The sequence below is a fragment of the Macadamia integrifolia genome, chromosome 14 (assembly GCF_013358625.1).
Source record: "Macadamia integrifolia cultivar HAES 741 chromosome 14, SCU_Mint_v3, whole genome shotgun sequence".
Lineage (NCBI taxonomy): Eukaryota > Viridiplantae > Streptophyta > Magnoliopsida > Proteales > Proteaceae > Macadamia > Macadamia integrifolia.
In genome coordinates this window covers 24,639,535-24,657,490 of record NC_056570.1, presented here as the reverse complement: position 1 = coordinate 24,657,490, position 17,956 = coordinate 24,639,535, and the positions used below count along the sequence as shown (strand labels likewise).

Sequence of the window (17,956 nt, the reverse complement as noted above, 5' to 3'; positions counted from 1 at the left end):
ACTTTCGGCCTTATTCCTTCGGCCTTAGGCTTGCTGGTGACCAAGGCCTGCGGTCGGCCGAGGTAAAGACCTTCAGTCGGCTCGGCTCGGCCTTACTCTGAGCCCCCCGTCGAGGTGAGGACCCTCGGTTAGGTCCGTTCGGCTTTGGCCGAACTCCCAACTATGAGGGGGACCCTCGGTCAGGTCTGTTCGGATTTGGTCGAACTCCCAGTTCGAGGTGAGGACCCTCGGTCGGGTCCGTTCGGCCTTGGCCGAACTCCCGATCGAGAGGGGGACCCTCGATCAGGTCCCTTCGGCTTTGGCCGAACTCCCAACCGAGAGAGGGACCATCGGTCAGGTCCGTTTGGCTTTGGCCGAACTCCCAATCGAGAGGGGAACCCTAGGTCAGGTCCGCTCAGCTTTGGCCGAACTCCCAACCGAGAGGGGGACCCTCGGTCAGGTCTATTTGGCTTTGGCCGCACTCCCAACCGAGAGGGGAACCCTCAATCAGGTCCGCTCGGCTTTGGCCGAACTCCCAACTGAGAGGGGAACCCTCAGTCAGGTCCGCTTGGCTTTGGCCGAACTCCCAACCGAGAGGGGGACCCTCGGTCAGGTCCGTTCGGCTTTGGCCGCACTCCCAACCGAGAGGGGAACCCTTGGTCAGGTCCGTTCGGCTTTGGCCGAACTCCCAACTGAGAGGGGGACCCTCGGTCGGGTCCGTTCGGCTTTGGCCGAACTCCCAATCCTAGGTGGGGACCTTCGGTCAGGTCCGTTCGGCTTTGGCCGAACTCCCAATTTGAGGTGGGGACCCTCGGTCAGGTCTGTTCGGCTTTGGCCAGACTCCCAACCGAGAGGAGGACCATCGGTCAAGTCCGCTCGGCTTTGGCCGAACTCCCAATCCAAGGTGGGGACCCTCGGTCAGGTCCGTTCGGCTTTGGCCGAACTCCCAACCGAGAGGGGGACCTTCTGTCAGATCTGTTCGGGCGCAAACCTCGAGGCTTCGTACTCTGACGTGGCAGCGCCATTATTGCTCAGGTAGTCGTACCGTCTTTCTCCCCATCTATATAGTGTGGGGGGCCATTTGTGGGGCACTTTTCTTTTCCCTTCGGAGAGCTTACCTTCGGCCTCGGTGTTCTTTTTGAAGTTTTCGTCTTCGTCTTGACTTCCCCTAGTTTAGTGACACCCAAAAAGTAAGTGATGTCTTCCTCGTCGGGCTATAGCCCATCGTCCTCCGAGAGGACGAGGCCAAAACGTAGGCATAGGAGTCCAGGGGAGGTCCGAGGGATGTCCTCGGATTCCACTGACTCTCCCTCTTCCCGTGACTCATCGTTCGTGGCCTCGCCGTCTGGGTCCGAGGGTGGCTCCAACGGCGCAGGATTCAGGGAGAGGGTGCTCGATTCCCGAGCTCAGACCTAGGAGCCCTTAGAAGTGGAGGCTCTCAACATCGTCTCCACGATGGGCGAGCCAGAACTGGAGGAGCTGAGGGCCTCCTTCGGTGTCTCGGACGCTTTCGAGCTCCGTCTACCCAGACCATCCGATCGAGCCAGCTATCGAAACTCCGAGGAGTTGTGCTTGTACAAGGAGGCATTTAAGGCCGGCCTTCGGCTGCCCCTCCACCCCTTCTTCACCCAAGTGTTTCGGCACTATGGGGTATGCCCAACCCAGCTGACGCCGAACGAGTGGCGACAAGTGCTCAGCTTCGTCGTCTTCTTCGTAAGGCACCAGAGGCCCCTCTCCCTCCCCCTCTTCATTAACTGTTTTCTCCTTCAGGCCTGCAAGGGGCTTTCGGGTTGGTATTACTTTTGCCCCCGAAAGGACCTTCGGCTTCTAAAGGGTTACCCGACTTCCATCCACGGGTGGAAGGAGAAGTTTTTCTCTGTGAGGACGTCCGAGGGGGTGCCCTTCGGCATGGTTTGGGATATCCCGGACCTTAGTGAGGTGAACTCCGCCCCTGCCCTATTCGGGGCAGACGCAGAGTCGTTGGCGATGGTGAGGTGGCAAGAAGATTGTTCTCCAGTTGAGGCCGACTGTCTCAAGTCCGACACCATACTCTTCAGATTCGGGCTTAGCCCGGGTGAGTTAGGCTAGCCTCCGTTTGCTTCCTTCGGGTGTCGGTTCTTCGTACTTACCCCCCTTATTTCTTTTTGCAGTGCAAGTCACCAGGGCCGAGGCTAGGGCTGCCGCCGCGGCAAGGCAGGCACAAATCAAGGAGGCCAAGGCACAGGACATCCAACAGCAGTCGAGGCCGAAGCGGAAGGATAAGAAGGGGCCATCCTCCGAGACCTCGAAGAAGAGGTCCAAAGTCGAGGGACCGAGTGCCGAGGTGGTCCAGGCCCTCGTTGCTCCGGGCCGTGACGGGCCTGTGCAAGACCCCTCCCCCGCCGCGGCCTCCAAAGGCCCTAGGGTGGCCACCGTGAGGGCCGAAGTGGGGTTTGTCCCTCAATGGTCGGTGAAGGAGGACGACACGCTGGCCGTCGGGCGAGTTGCTCGTGAGCTGGTGATGAAAGGGAGTCTTCCCCGAGATGCCACCGAGGCACAAAAGCAAGGGACGACGGCCATGATCACGAATGCTTGCATCTTCATGGCCAGGGTAAGCTTCGATCCCCCTACCCTCTTCTTTTTTTTTTGTATTAGCATTCTGACCTTCGGTGTTTTATGTAGGCACAAAATCAAATGGGTCAACTGGCGGCTCGAGCCGAGGCTATGTGCCGAGACCTCGAGGTCGTCGAGAGACAGAAGGCCACCCTGGAGAACGAGCGCTCGATCCTCCTCGAGAAGGTGGAGCACTTAGAGAAGGACCTCGTCTTCACGCGCTGAGAGTGCGATCGGAAGCTCGCAGAGCTAAAGTCGCAAATGAAGGCTCGAATTCAGGAAGCCGAGGCCCGAGGGGTCGAGGAGTATCGGTCCTCCGAGGACTTCAGGGAGGAGATAAAGTGCGCCATCGCCCCGGGGTTCACAATGGGCGCTACCGAGGTCCGAGATTGGGTCCTCGAGCGTTACCCCGGGGTCTCCTTCGAGGACAGCGGGCTCATCTTTGAGGACGACTACGTGGAGGCGGCCCCATCAGCCACTAAAGTTATCGATGCCGATGGCGGAGGCTGCAGTGAGGAGGGTGAGGTTCAGCTGCACCGAGAAGTCCCTCCGACTCCCGGCCACGGAGGTTCGGATCAGGAGACCCTCCAAGCCGAAGAAGAGGCCGCGAACCCGACTGACGCCCCTTGAGGTCACCCCGGGTCTCAGCTCAGACAACGCCCCTTCTTTTTGTTATGTTATCAGCCTTCGGGCTTCTTGTAATCTTAGCCTTCGGGCCTTATGTAATCAGCCTTCGGGCTTCGTATGTAACTACAGCCTTCGGGCCTTCGTCTTGTAATCTTGGCCTTCGGGCTTTATGAATGAATGAATGAAGTCTTTTTGCCTCCATCTTTCATTTCTCTCGCCTTTTGTGTCCCTCTGAGTAAGGTAGTCTTTAGTCCGTAGCTAGGTGCAAAGAGGTCGAAACCCCTCGTTGCCTACCTTAGGGTCCGCCTTCCTACTTGAGTACTGCTCGGTCCTCTCCCCTCGGCTTATCGGATAGGTTTCCTGAGTCCGAGGACTGGACTTGAGGGACCTGGAGCAAGTACTATGGTTTTCACCAAGTGACCCTCGGCTCCAGCCGAATGGTCTATTAGATGTATGGATCCGAGACCTAGCCGAGGGCCGACCCTATGAACATCAAGCAATTTTCACCAAGTATTCTCCCTCGGCTCCAGCCGAAGGGTCTGTCAGACTGGCATGGATTTGAGATCTAGCTGAGGCCCGACCCTTCGATAGTCATCGCTCCCGACAATGGATTGCCTTTGGTAAGTTCCTTCGGCTCTAGAGTCAGGTCACAGACCGATGGTCGGACCCTCAGTCAGGTCAGCCCAGCCTTACCCGTGCCTCGGCTGAGGAGTGGATGCTAGCCCTGCAAAGCTTGTTCTCTGCCTGAGGCCCCTGACCAAGGTGAACACTGTCAGCCAGTTCGGCTCGGCCTTTGCCCGAGGCCCCAGCCGAGGTGATGACCTTCGGCCAGTTTGGCTCGGCCTTTGCCCGAGGCCCCGACCGAGGTGATGACCTTGGGCCAGCTAGGCTCGGCCTCCGCTCGAGCCTTGACGGAGGAGTGGCCCATCGGTAAGCTCGGCTCGGCCTCCGTTGGCCGAGGCCCCGACCAAGGTGAAGACCTTCGGTCATAGCCGTTCAGTAGAGTTAAAGGTCATCAGACTGGAGAATTCCTCTCAATTTCCGTAAACCAGCTTTCGTATTATCCATGAATGAAATCTTCTGGAGTTTAGGATGAGGAATTACAACTTAAAAGTGCATAAGGGTGAAAATTGCAAAAAAGTACAAACGACAAGTGTGCGTGCTCGCCACTTCACTACTGATGGAATTTTCTTAAGTTCTGAGAGTTCCACGATTGGGGTACCCTTCCTCCCCCCGTAGTCCCAGGTGATAGGACCCTGGTCGTATTACCCTCGAGACTCTGTAGGGCCCTTCCCAATTTGGATCTAGCTTCCCTTGATGTCTCGGGTCCAACACTTCTGCCTTTTTGAGGACGAGGTCACCCTTCCTGAATTCGTTCTTTTGAACTTTGGTGGTGTAGTGCCTCGCGACCCTTGGTTGGTAAGCGGCGATCCTTTCTTGCGAAGTGTCTCTGGTTTCTGCCAAGAGGTCTAGATTCGCTCGGAGCCCTTCATCGTTTTCGTCTTCATTGTAGTACCACATCCGATGGGTAATGGCCCCTATCTCCACTGGAAGTATAGCTTCAGTGCCGTATGTTAACATGAAGGGTGTTTCTCCAGTGGCTAATCTCTCAGTAGTGCGGTAAGCCCAGAGGATGTGGTGCAACTCGTCTGCCCATAGTCCTTTGGCGTCGTCTAGTCTTTTTTTTATTCCTTGAAGTAGTGTACGGTTGGTTACCTCTGTCTGCCCGTTGGTCGGTGGATACCCGACGGAGGTTTTCCTGTGGTCGATGCCGAGGGCCTCACAGAACGAGTCGAAGGTTGGATTGGCAAACTGAGTTCCATTGTCCATCACCACAACCTGGGGGATTCCAAATCCATAGACTACCGCCCTTTGGAAGAAGTCCCTTATGTTCTTTTCGGTTACCGTCGTTAGGGCTTCGGCTTCTGTCCACTTCGTGAAGTAGTTGACTGCCACCACGACAAACTTCCTTTGTCTCGTGGTCAGGGGGAACCGGCCTAGGATGTCGATTCCCCACATGGCGAATGGTACTAGGCTCGATAAGGATGAGAGCTCGGTAGAGTGTAGCCTAGGCACGGGGGCAAACATCTGGCACTTGACGCACTTCCTGACTAGTGATTCTGCGTCCTTCCTCATTGTCGGCCAGTACAGGCCCTGCCTTAGTACTTTATGCGCCAAGGCCCGGGCTCCTAGGTGTTGGCCGCATATCCCTTCATGCACTTCCTGGAGTGCGTACTCACCGTCGGCGGAATCCAGGCACTTGAGGTATGGCAAGGTGAACCCTATCTTATATAGTGTCTCGTCCTTCAGGAAGAAGCGCGCCGACCTCATTCTTATTTTTCTTGTCTTGTCCCTATTCTCTGGGAGCTTTCCTTCTTTGAGGTAGTCTGTTATGGCATTCATCTAGCTTTGGCGCGTTTTCACCTACGAGTAATACCTCTCGGGGTTTTTCGATGCTTGGCTGTGATAGCACTTCGAAATACACCGCTCGTCCAAGATCTGCGAAGTCAGAGGTGGTCAGCTGTGACAGTGCGTCTGCACTAGCATTCTCTTCTCATGACACTTGCCTTACCTCAAATTCCTTGAAAGCCACTACCCTGTCTCGCACCATGTTCAAGTATTCGGCCATCCTTTGCTTTTTGGCCTCGTAGTCTCCATTCACCTGTCGTACCACGAGCTGGGAGTCGCTATGCTCTACCAGCTCCTTTACCATCAAAGCCTGAGCCAAATTAATTCTGGCTATTAACGCTTCGTATTCTGCTTCGTTGTTGGAGGTGTCGAAGTCGAACCGTAAGGCGTATTCTATTTTGAAACCCTCGGGGCTGACCAACACGATTCCTGTGCCACTTCCTTCGCTTCTGGAAGCCCCATCCACGTACAACGTCCAAGCCTCTTCTCCTCGGTCCTCGGCAAATTCCTGTGGGTCGTCGGGGAGTATCGTCTCCGCTATGAAGTCTACGAGGGCCTGTGCTTTAATTGCTGTTCTCGGTTTGTACTGGATGTCGAATTCTCCCAACTCTATGGCCCAGTTTACCAGGCGACCAGACATATCCGGCCGCTGCAGTATCTTCTTCAGGGGATGGTCGGTGAGTACGCATACCGTATGTGATTGAAAATATGGTCTCAGCTTTCTTGCCACTGTCACAAGGGCATACGCCACTTTCTCTGCCTTTTTGTATCTTGTTTCGGCATCTACAAGGGTTCGGCTGACATAGTATATTGGCCGTTGTTGCCTTCCTTCTTCCTTCGTCAGTACGGCGCTTACTGCCACAACCGATACAGCAAGGTATAGCTGCAAGGTATCCCCGATGTTCGGCTTCATCAGCAGCGGGGGTGCGGCCAAGTACTCCTTCAATTGTTCAAAAGACTTTTCGCACTCCTCCATCCACTCAAACTTTTTGGTCCCTTTTAGCGCTTTGAAGAAGGGGAGGCATCTAACTGCAGACCGAGATATGAATCGCCCGAGGGCCGCGACCCGACCCGTTAGCTCCTGAACTTGCTTCACGTTCTGGGGTGACCTCATGTTCCGAATGGCTTGTATTTTGACTGGGTTGGCTTCAATTTCTCTCTCCGAGACGATGAAGCCGAGAAACTTTTCCGAGGCTACTCCGAATGCACATTTTGCTGGGTTCAGCTTCATGCCGTACCGTCTCAGCACCTGGAACGCCTCTTCCAAGTCTTGGATGTGTCTTTCCACCTTCAAGCTTTTTATGAGCATATCATCCACATATACCTCCATGGTTTTGCCGATCATCCCTTTGAAAATTTTATTCACCAACCTTTGATAGGTGGCCCCTGCATTTTTAGCCCGAAAGGCATGACCTCATAGCAGTACAGCCCACCCTCGGTTATGAAGGATGTTTTCGAGACATCGGCCTCGGACATTTTGATTTGATTGTACCCCGAGTATGCATCCATAAAACTCAGCGCCTTGTATCCTGTCGTGGCGTCGATGAGGAGGTCTATCTTCGGCAGGGGGTATGCGTCCTTCGGGTAGGCCTTATTCAGGTCGGTGAAGTCGATGTAGATCCTCCACTTCCCGTTTGCCTTCGGGACCATTACCACGTTGGATATCCACTCCGGGTACTGGATCTCGCGGATGAAATGGGCCTTCAGCAGCTTCTCCACTTCCTTGTCTATTTTCTGCTGCCTTTCGGGGGCAAAAGTCATCTTCTTCTGCTGCACCGGCTTCTTCATTGGGCTAACATTCAGATGATGTTCTATCACCTCTCGATCTATCCCGGGCATATCCGAAGCCGACCAGGCGAAGATGTCAGCGTTGTTCCGTAGGAATGAGACGAGTCTTTCTCGCTACAACCTTGGCATGGTAGCCCCAATCTGAAATTACCGAGCGTCATCCCCCTCTTCGGCTTTAACTTGCACCAAATCTTCGGTCGGCTCCCCCCGTTGATAACTGGCATCATTACGTAGATCTTCTATCGGGAGTGCCTCGCCTGCCTTTTCTTTTTCCTATAAGGTAGTGACGTAACACCTCCGGGATGCCTCCTGATCGCCTCGACACTCCCCGACACCATTCTTGGTTGAGAATTTCATCTTGAGATGGGGAGTGGAGACGACAGCCTTTAGGAGGTTCAATCCGACCCTTCCTAGTATGACATTGTATGCCGATGTAATGCCCACCACCAGGAAGTTGATCATGACCGTCGCTTGGCGATCTCTGGTGCCAGCTCTTACCGACAACTCAATCGACCCTTCCACCTTCACTGGGACGTTGGAGAATCCCTGCAGCGGGTGTTCAACCTTCTTTAACTTTCCCTCGTCTAGGCCCATCTTCCGGAAAGCTTCAAGGAACAGGATATCGGCTGACCTGCCGTTATCCACTAAGATCCTCTTCACTTTGCAATCCGCTATGGTCATGGTGATAACCAAGGCATCGTCATGCGGAGTCTGTATCCCTTCCAGATCATCATCTGAGAAGGAGATAACCGTCCCCGTCTTCGCCTTCTTGTTCGGCCATTCTGCCATATGTACGCTTCTCGCGTAGGCCTTCGCTTTTCTGGCAGAGACTGAACTCTCTCCAGCGGCTGGGCCTCCACAGATGGTCGCTATAACTCTAGTTGGGCTCTTATTCTCATCTCGGGGGCGACGCTCAATTTCCTCGGGTGTCTGGTCCCTTCGCCATTCCTGATTGCCTCTACGGGGGAGCCCCCTTCTCTTATAGCGACCTCCGCCATCTCTTCGATGGTTATCCCTCCAGCCATTACCGTCTGGGGCCATCTCCTTTTCGTGGTCTACAAATCGGCCTAGGTATCCCCTTCGGATCATCCCTTCTATCTCCCCCTTGAGGTGCCAACAGTCCTCGGTCACATGGCCATGGTCTCTATGGAAGTGGCAATATCTGTCCACGTTGCGTCTCTCGGGGTGTCGCCCCATCTTTCCTGGCCACTTCATGGCCCTGGCATCCGGGGAATCCTTTATCTGCATTAGTACCTCTGTTCGCCTTCGGTTCAGAGGTGCGTACTTCTCAAACTTCCTTGGTGGACTGGGGGCCCAACCGCGCTCGGACTTTCGTCTTTTGCCTTCTTCGGAGGGTTTATCGTCAACCCTTGAGAGCCTCTTTCTTACCGCCTTCCTTTCGACTTTTTCATCGGCCTGGAGGGTTTCTTCCATCTGGATATACTTATCGCATCGTGCTCTCAGCTCGGTCAGATTCCTAGGTGTATGCTTCGCTAGGGACCTCTTCAACTCCTTATCCTTGACGCCTCCTAACAAGGCCATGAACTCCTCCTTCGGGTGTAGGCCTCTGATTGTGATCTTCTCTTGTTGGAATCGCTTCATGTAGTTCCGCAGCGATTCCCCTTCTTGCTGTTTGACGTTGGTCAAGTTCAACGTAGTCTTCTAAAGGGGCTGGCTACTAGAGAATCCCTTCATGAAGAAGTAACTTAGGTCACTGAAGCTATGGATCGACTTCGTCGGCAGTCGGTTGTACCATAGCCTCGCCGCTCCTCTGAACGTCAACGGAAGGGCACGACACATGATGTTTTCCGAGACCCGATGGAACTGCATGGCGACCTTGAAGCCTTCCAGGTGATCGACGGGGTCCCCAGACCTGTCATAAGTGTCATACTTGGGTAGGCAAAAGCCGATCGGGAGCGGGTCCCTCATGACCTCGTCAGCTAAAGCCGTGTCATTGGTGAGGTCTGGCTCTTGAGTTCCTGTCTGATTTTCTGCCACCTTCTTGATCTCATCCTTCAAGTCTAGGATCATCTGCTTTAATCCCGAGTCCTCGGGCCTCTGTTTGTCTCCTTGGTGCGGATCCTCATGTGGGTCTCTGGCGGTGCGTCGCATCCTACCTCGGGGTACAGGACTCTCCCTCGCTCGGTTTCGAGGGTTACGATCAGCCCTTGTCGATCCTGTACTGCTCCGGTCTTCATCTCGAGCTCTCTCAAACTGGACGTGGGGGCCTGGGGGTGCTCCGTCGGTCTTCTAAGAGACAGCTTTGGAGACCTCCCTCATAGTCTCAGCCATCCGGTTATATTTGTCCTGGAGGGCTTCGAATTGCTGCCTCATCACGTACTCCTAAGCTGTAGGAGGCTGATGATCACTATCTTCACGTACTGAATATCCAGCCGAACGGTGGTACCTGACGGACACTTCTCGGTTGTCATTGCCCCTTTCTCGTCCTATCTCCGCCGAGGGAGGAAGCCCCCCTGAAGGTTCTTCCCCCATGTCCATGTTGGATGTCGCTCTTGTCCTCTTGCGGTTGTAGGTTCTCCCCACCATTATCGTCATTCCCACGGATGGCGCCAATCTGTTGCTGCCAAAAAACCCCGCGAGTTGGTCCTGCACAAGCACAGACGGCGGAGGCCCGGAGCTTTGTCCGGGGTTAGTCCTCCGACGCTCAAGTTAGGGTCGGCCGCACAGTTCTCAGTAAGGGAGTAATGGTGAGGGTCTGAATGCTTACCTTCTTCCTTCCTCTCGGCCCCCTTATACGGTTCTTCGGGTCTAGGGTTTTTTCTTGTCTTTTCCTTTGTCCTTCTCCCATACGGCCGTCATTTTTGTGGGGAATATTCCCCTCATGCAAACGACGTGATCGAGCGTGATTGAGTCCTTGGAATCCTTATCTGGTGGACGACACGTGTCTCAGGGGTGACACGTGCCCTTTCCCCACCGAGAGATCAATTTGGTTGTATCAGTAGTAAACAGTGTCCATCAATGATAATACTCCGGCACTCTGAAATACATTGTATCTAATATGGTTAAAATTTAAATCTGAACCATCGCCACTCTTCATCCAACCATTAAAAATAAACTCATTTATTAACCAGTTAGATGAATCATCAAATAGTTTCAAAGCATTTGTACATCCAGCCGGTTAGAACCGATATAATGGTTCAGCCCAAACAAATTTTCCGACTAAATTAATTCACCGAGAACGACAGTCATTGCAATTTAAAATGACCATGCAAAGATACATGTCATCAGTTCAAAACGGTTCCAGGGAGGTGCAATCATTATTAGTAAATGATTTTAAAATCTTCCAAAACCGAAGACTGGTGAATAATAGTAGTGGGCATTTTTAATTATTTTAATTCTCAAAACAAAAATCAGACAACATGAATGTAAAGGCATTTTAAATATGTTTTTTTTTTTTTTTTTTTTTTTCTTTTTTTTTTCCACAATCAGAAGGTGATGTATCTCCCTCAACATCTCTTCACAACAGGGTTTATAGCCACTGAAATGCTTTTGTTCACTTCCCGAAACGAACAATTAAGGTCGTAATGAGATTGTCGCAAAGGATGATATGCGAGTGATTTGCCATGAGATGGCATAACAATCGGCTTTCGGTATTTTATTGTTCCTGATTATGCTCACAATCGACATCTTTTCAAAATACAGAGTAAAGACCCAATATATGGTCTGAGTTTTATGAAAGAGAACGGTCATTTTCCGAAGCATTCCCTTTGAACAAATTTGCCAAAACGGTAATCAGGAACTTTACAATTTTTAACAGTCCAATTCGACCAGTCTTATACCCAATAGAAATAAAAACCTTAAGCTTGTTGGAAAATAAATAAAAGGGCAAAGTAAAAGACTTGTCTTGATATGTTGCAAGTGCGTTGGATGATGTACAAATTCCCAACATTGTAGTAATTCTTCTTTTTGAATCAGGAACAAACAAAATTTGAGTTGAGTCGTATTAGAATGATACTATCCTTAAGGTTTTTAAACTCCCCTAATTGTGCAACCAGGTTGATCATTGTGTTTATATCTCCAAGATAAAATAACACCTAATCACTTAAGATGCACTTCAATATGTGATTACACAGGGAGTCCAAAGGCTATACTCATTATCAGACACAAAGATTTGGAAGAACAAAACACAAAGTGGGAAGAACAAAAACACTTGTTTTTTTTTTTTTTTTTTTTAAATCACTTATATAATTTTCAAACATTCTATAGAATATATAGACAAAGTACCTTTTCACGTATTGGTGTATCCGTTCATATATAGATGTTTCTGTATGTGTACAAGCATCTCTGTACATGTGCATGTATGTGTACAAGTGTCCCCGTACACATATAAGAGTGTTTGTACACCCGTATATAAATGTAGACCACACCCACACCCACACTCACACCCATCCTTGGCACGAGAAATATTTAGAAACTTTAACATTAAATATAAATAAATCCAATAGGGGTATTTCTGTCCCCTAACTTACATCTCTTATTTGTACATATATATATATATATATATATAGATGTGGAGCATCCTGCGATAGAAGACAATTCACCATCGCAGACTACCTCCAACACAAGTTCTATGGTGTCTTTCTCTCTCTCTCTCTTTGTTTTCTCTTGGTTTTGTTACTTAGATTCTGGTCTATAACATGGAGGTTCTATGTTTTTTGCAAGTGTGGGGAGGTTTGGATTTCGAGAGTTAGGGGCTTTCCACCTTGCTCTGTTGGCCTGACATGATTGACACATCCTTCACAATAGTAATGACCTGTGGGTTTGGGTCCATAGAGGAAAATATATTTCTTCCTTTTGGAAGCCAAGAATAAGTAGAGTTATTCCTGGGTATGACATGGTTTCCTTCGAGGTTAGGCTAGGAGTTAGACGCCATATTGGCAGTAGAATTTTTACTAGAACATTTGAGGATGCGTGGCTCCCATCCATACTCGGAGGCCGATTATTAGTTGCTGCGCTGACCCTAGATTTAAGTTGATTTCCAGTTTAATTTATCAACACATCAAGGATTGAGATTTAGATCGTGTCTCATATCTTTTCTACTCCAAGGACCCTAACTATAGCTCAACTTCCTTTGCCTATGTCCAATATAGTTGATAGCTGGGTTTGGGTTCCAGATAAGAATGGGCTCTTTTTGGTTGAATCGCATACCATCTTTTGTTTAGTAGGTGCAATCATAATCTCTCATCCTCTCATGACCCTTTCTAGTCCTAATTATGGAGCATCAGGCTTCTTCCTAAGATTAAGTTGTTTTTGTGGTAGTGTTGTGTTGATAAGCTAGTTGTAAATTAGCTTCTTTTTCCAGAAAATTTGACCACTTCCCCCCCCCCCCTTTGCCATATGTGTCACCTCCAGGAGGAATCTATTGTTCATTCTCTGGTTTCTTGTCCTTTGCCTTTGATTGCTGGCCTATGTTCCTTTACGGGTTGATACTCAACAATTTAGATGAATAAGTTTTTTAGAGTAAATTTTCTCCTAATCCAATTTATTCCAAAGATGCCCATAGAATTGGTTAGGTTAATCACTTTCACAATGATTGTCTAGGGCTTAATGTACGGCTTCTCTAGTTAATGGACTGAAAAAATTGCAAAAGCGACCCGATCTTTCCAGTCCATTATGTGTGGCCCAAGAGCCTCACATGCCTACAAACGGTCTACTATGGCTACATTTGGTAATCATCCATTACAATGTTTTTGGCATTTTTTCGTTTTATGGGAATACAAAATAGAATCTTCTGTTTCGCTATCTAGGAAACATATTACTTTCTTCCTTTCTTTCTTTCTTTCTTTCTTTTTTTTTTTTTTTTTTTTTCTTTCTTCTTTTTTTTTTTTTTTATTTTTTTTTTATTTTTTATTATTTGGTTTCAAAGTAAAGTGGTTGTAACTTTACTTTGAAACATTCTAACTTCAAGAAAATGTATTCAACATCTTTACATGCCTTACGAGAAAATGTATTTGTCACCTCTCGCTTTCTCATATTTGACTATTTCTGCCAACGAAGCACTTGAAATTTTGAAGGTAGTCGCAGATGAATAGCCACTGTCTTTTGGGGTGGATCTGAAGTCAATGAGATCATTGGAACAGTTTGGTTCGTAGCTGAATTTGGTCTTTTGCCAATTTCTTAAGCCGTTTTTGAAATAGGTTACTAAACACTATTTTAGATAAAAAAAACGGTTTGTTAACACAAAATCGAAAAATTTTGGTTTTGATATGAAATGTCGTTTATGAAACAAAAACATTACCAAATGCAGCCTAAGAGTGTCCAAATGGAATGGCAATCGAAACCCAATATTGGAGCTAGAATTGACCGTTTATGATCGAACCGAATTGGACTACAAAGAAATGGTGTGGTTTTGATTTCTAGGTTTTCTTCCCATTTAATTCAGTTCAAAATTGAAAAGCCGCAGTGCTAACCAAATAGAAACCATTTATGAAAAACCAATTGAACCATATCTAAAATGATAAAAATAAAAAACTAAAGAACCCCTTCCCTTATATTTATTTTTTTTCCCGTGTTCCAATTCTCTTAACCTAATTTCCCCATATAACAAGAATACAAAAAACAAGATCTTAATCTAAATAGTAAACACACTAGAGCCATCATTTATTCACAGGCAAACAAAAAGCAGAGCCACAAAGAAAAATGCCTAACACCATATGTAGATGTGACGTCACCTCACAAATCACACCTGGAATTAATATATCAATATATGATATAGAATAAATAGAATTAAGGCGTGCAAGGTGAAACCCATATGATTCAGAACTACAAACCGCATAAAATTGGATAACAAAAATCAAATAAAAACCATTAAAACCGGGTCGAATGCAAAATGGTTTTGATTTTGGATGATTCTTATCTAGTGCAGTTTTGATTTCACCGTGTCAAAATATGGATTGAACCAAATCAAATAATCAAAACCGGATCGAATGACGCCCTTACCGTCTACCTAAAAAGGCCCCAATGTGTCCAAGGCTTCAAGCAAACGTTCAACGAAGGCTCTCCGGTCTTCGAGTCCCTCCTGCTCCCTATTTTCATTAAAAAAGCCGGTTCGCTGTCGCGGCTCACGAGTCATTCCTCTTCCGGAAACGAAAGAAGCCTCTGCTTCATATCTCTGCTGCTAACGCAGATTGATCTTTGTGACACCGAAATCGCCATTTCTGCATTCCCTTGCTCGTTTCTTCTTTCTATATATCAGGTTTGTCTTATCGTTTCTACGATTTTAATTACAGATATTTTGTCATTCCTCTTCGAATCTACAGTTACTTCTTCTCTTCTGATTTCTATCTTTATTGTTTTTCCTTTCTGAATCTTTATTGTTAGAGAACTCTGCATTTGTCGTATTTTGGAGTTGTTTCTATCACTCTAGAAAGAATTTAATCTGTTTTTGTTTTTGTTAATGGCTCTTTGTGTTCATTCAACCTGGACATGAACGCCTTTTGGAGTATTTCAGACGCAGTGAGATTAGGGAAACTGTAAAGAGGAAAACATATAAAACAAGCTAGAGAACACTTGAAAAAAACTTTTACCATTCTGTTCTTTAAAATGATTTCCATGGAAAACCTCAAAATTCAGTATGACTGGCTAGGAACTGTCCCTTGTTGCCCTAGTTTTAGTAGTCCAATGAAGAAAAACATCTGGGTGAACTTCACCCCTGAGGTTGGGGACTTCGATAATGATTCCGTAATCCCTCCACAGGCTCAAGTAAGATCCTTGAGTTATGTTAATTTCTGGTTGCTTTCGGGGTTCTAATCTATTTTAGCAGCTTAGCCAACTCAACAATCCGTTAGGGCAATTCTCTCTTCATGGGACATTTATTGTGTTTTGTAAGAAATAAGTCATTTGAAATTTTTGCCCTCAATTTTGTTCAGTTAGACGCATGTGGTAAATAATTGTAGCTGAAATTGAATTTCTCTTTCTCTATAGATAGAGATGAATAACTGCAATGCTATTTCTGAATTTCTGAGAATATATTTTTTTTCCTATTATCTGGGCTAGTAAACAATACCATATTCCCTTCTCTGGGGTCCAAAAGAGAAACTCTCATAAATGGTGTCTGATGGTGACTGGGACAACTGGAAAATATTTTGAACTGTAGGAGCAGGCGAACATGCATCTTAAGTGGTTAAGATTACTGTTTAAGTTAATTTTTTTTTTTTTGGCAATTAGATCATAATCCCACTAGGAGGTTAGACCTCTATATTCCACCTCACAAGAGAGATTAAGCGGCTAACAAGCACTGGAAGTCTATCAGAAGTAGAAAAGAAGGATGCATGCTTCTACGGCTGGATGTATTAGGTAGTAGGATTACTCTCTCATTTTTTATTAGTTGTTAAGGTGTTCTGTGCATGGGCTTTAGTTGTGGGTTTAAATTTTTAAGAGCCGTCAATTATAAGCCGATGGGTTGAATTGTAAGTTATTTAATTAAAGCTTCTCATTGATGGGATTGGTATAGTGTTTAAGTCTAGTTCAATTGATTGCAAAAGTAGTACGCATGTTTTTATAGTTTTAATTCCAAATTTTAGTCATATGTTTACCTAAGTTCTGTATTTTAGTCATATGTTTACCTAAGTTCTGTAAGGCTATAATCCTGGTTATGTTGACGAATTGAAGATTTTATATATATATATATATATATATTGCTAGTTTGGTGACTTGAAAACATGGTTTCCTTTGGTTAGCACTGTGGAGCTTCACAGCTTGACTGCTGCAGTTTTCTCTCTCTACGAATAAGGTTTTTCAATCATTTCTTACGTCATGCTTTCAGATTTTCCTGTTTGAAGCATTCTATATCCACACTCCAAAGCTCTTTCTATTCTGTTTTACTTAGCCATGGTTGGTGTAGATGGAGGTTGGACAAGTAGATTTCCTGTCTAAGTAGTCATGGATTCTAAGTCTGTATTGGGTTGTCAAGAGAGAGTGAGAGAGTGTGAAGGTTAAAGTGTAGGAGAGTGCAGGGAAGTGAAGTGAGGTGAAACTGAAGTGTATAAAAATGACATATTTTTCCAAATTGATGGTTGTATTATGAAATTGCAAGAAAAAGAGTGGGACCCACCACTTATTAAGGTTTCATATGCTATTCCACTAAATCTCACCATTTTGGTAAAATTCTTCAATTGCCTGCTTAGGAGGATGAGAAAGTGGGTGAGAAAAGCACCATTGCCATGGTCACCAATTTCTCATTCAATCAAACACCAAATTTGAGAGAAAGTACCCAAAAAAGTGGGACTTTCACATTTTCTCTCTCTCTCTCTCTCTCTCTCTTGAGAACCATACACAACCTTAGGAGATTAATTCATTATCAGATTATTTTTGTTTTTTTCTTATTATTATTATTATTTTTTTTTTGTGTGTATATAGGTTTTTACATTCTAAGTATCACTAGAATTCTGTCTTTTCTTTAATGAACATGTTGGCTTCTCATCTTCTTCACTTTATCTTTTACAGACAGTCAAATGTCGTCACCAGCCTGGATAATGCAGGAGGTGCAATCTGCAGCTTCTGCGGTAGTTGCTGAAGCCTCTGTCTCAGGACCACTTGTTGCAGGGCCAAATATTGGCCCTCCAACTCCAACTGCTGCTCCTCCAGCTCCAGTTGTCGGCCCACTAACTCCGAAGGTTCCATACAGTACTGCAAGTGATTCAGTGCAAGAACCCGTCAGACCGAAATTTGTCAATGCACCGGGATATGTTGTTCCTGCACCTTCATTTACTTACAATGTGATTCCTAAGGCTAACAGTTTGTCTGGAAGCTCTCAGCACCTTTCATCTAGTAATGTTAGTAATCAGTTCTTTTGTTCTCTGCAATAAGACATTTATGCATTTGGCTAAAGTTTGTTTCGACAGCCCAGGAAGCCTTTCCTTGATGGCCCACTTAGTTTTCCAATTGGAATGGTGAAATGTGGCAATTCTGACAGTGGCTAGATAGGGTACAGTTTAGGTTGGTCACTTGTTGAATTTCATTGTCAAGTTCTATCATATACTGCCTGTTTGTTGGCATTTTCCTTTGTATTTTGCCATCCATTTGTTTTCAAAATTTTTTCAAAAGTATTGAGTTTCATTGAATTTCCACATTATTGCTGAAATTTGACAGGTGGGCAGTGGATTTATGCCCTACCTGGCCACAATTGGGGCCCTTGGGACTACATTATCTTATTGTATCTGTCAATATTATTATTCTTTCTTAAGTCGTGGGGATATTATTATCTCTTTCAAGTTTAGTTGATTAGCTGGTTACGAATGCAGGCTTTAAAGTCAAATCCAGTAGAGTCTGCAGCAACACTTCAGCCTCCAGTACCTGGCCAGTCTTCAAGTGGACCCACTTTGTCATACAATCTCTCACCAGCTATAGTTGGGACCCCTAGTGGCCAGCAGTTTCAGTCAGGAAATGTAAGGTTTCTATCCTTTATTATTGCAGGACAACCTTGAATACCATCAATGGAATGAGAGGAGATGCATGCAAATGACCTGCCATTTGATATATTCCTTCTATATCTTTTTCACCACACAAAAAAGATGAGGGTTTGGCATGGAAAATAGTGGAA

The 17,956-nt window shown here is 46.8% G+C and overlaps 1 protein-coding gene across 1 annotated transcript in view; it reads left to right on the top strand.

The window, feature by feature from the left end:
- Window positions 1-14,395: 14,395 nt before the first annotated feature.
- Window positions 14,396-17,956, top strand: part of LOC122061509 (pre-mRNA-processing protein 40C) — a gene marked incomplete in the record, with an annotated part of 86,864 nt that continues 83,303 nt past the window's right edge. The window contains 4 exon segments of the mRNA XM_042624789.1: window positions 14,396-14,611; window positions 15,583-15,711; window positions 16,861-17,189; window positions 17,658-17,801. Coding sequence (XP_042480723.1) covers window positions 15,687-15,711; window positions 16,861-17,189; window positions 17,658-17,801 — 498 coding nt within the window.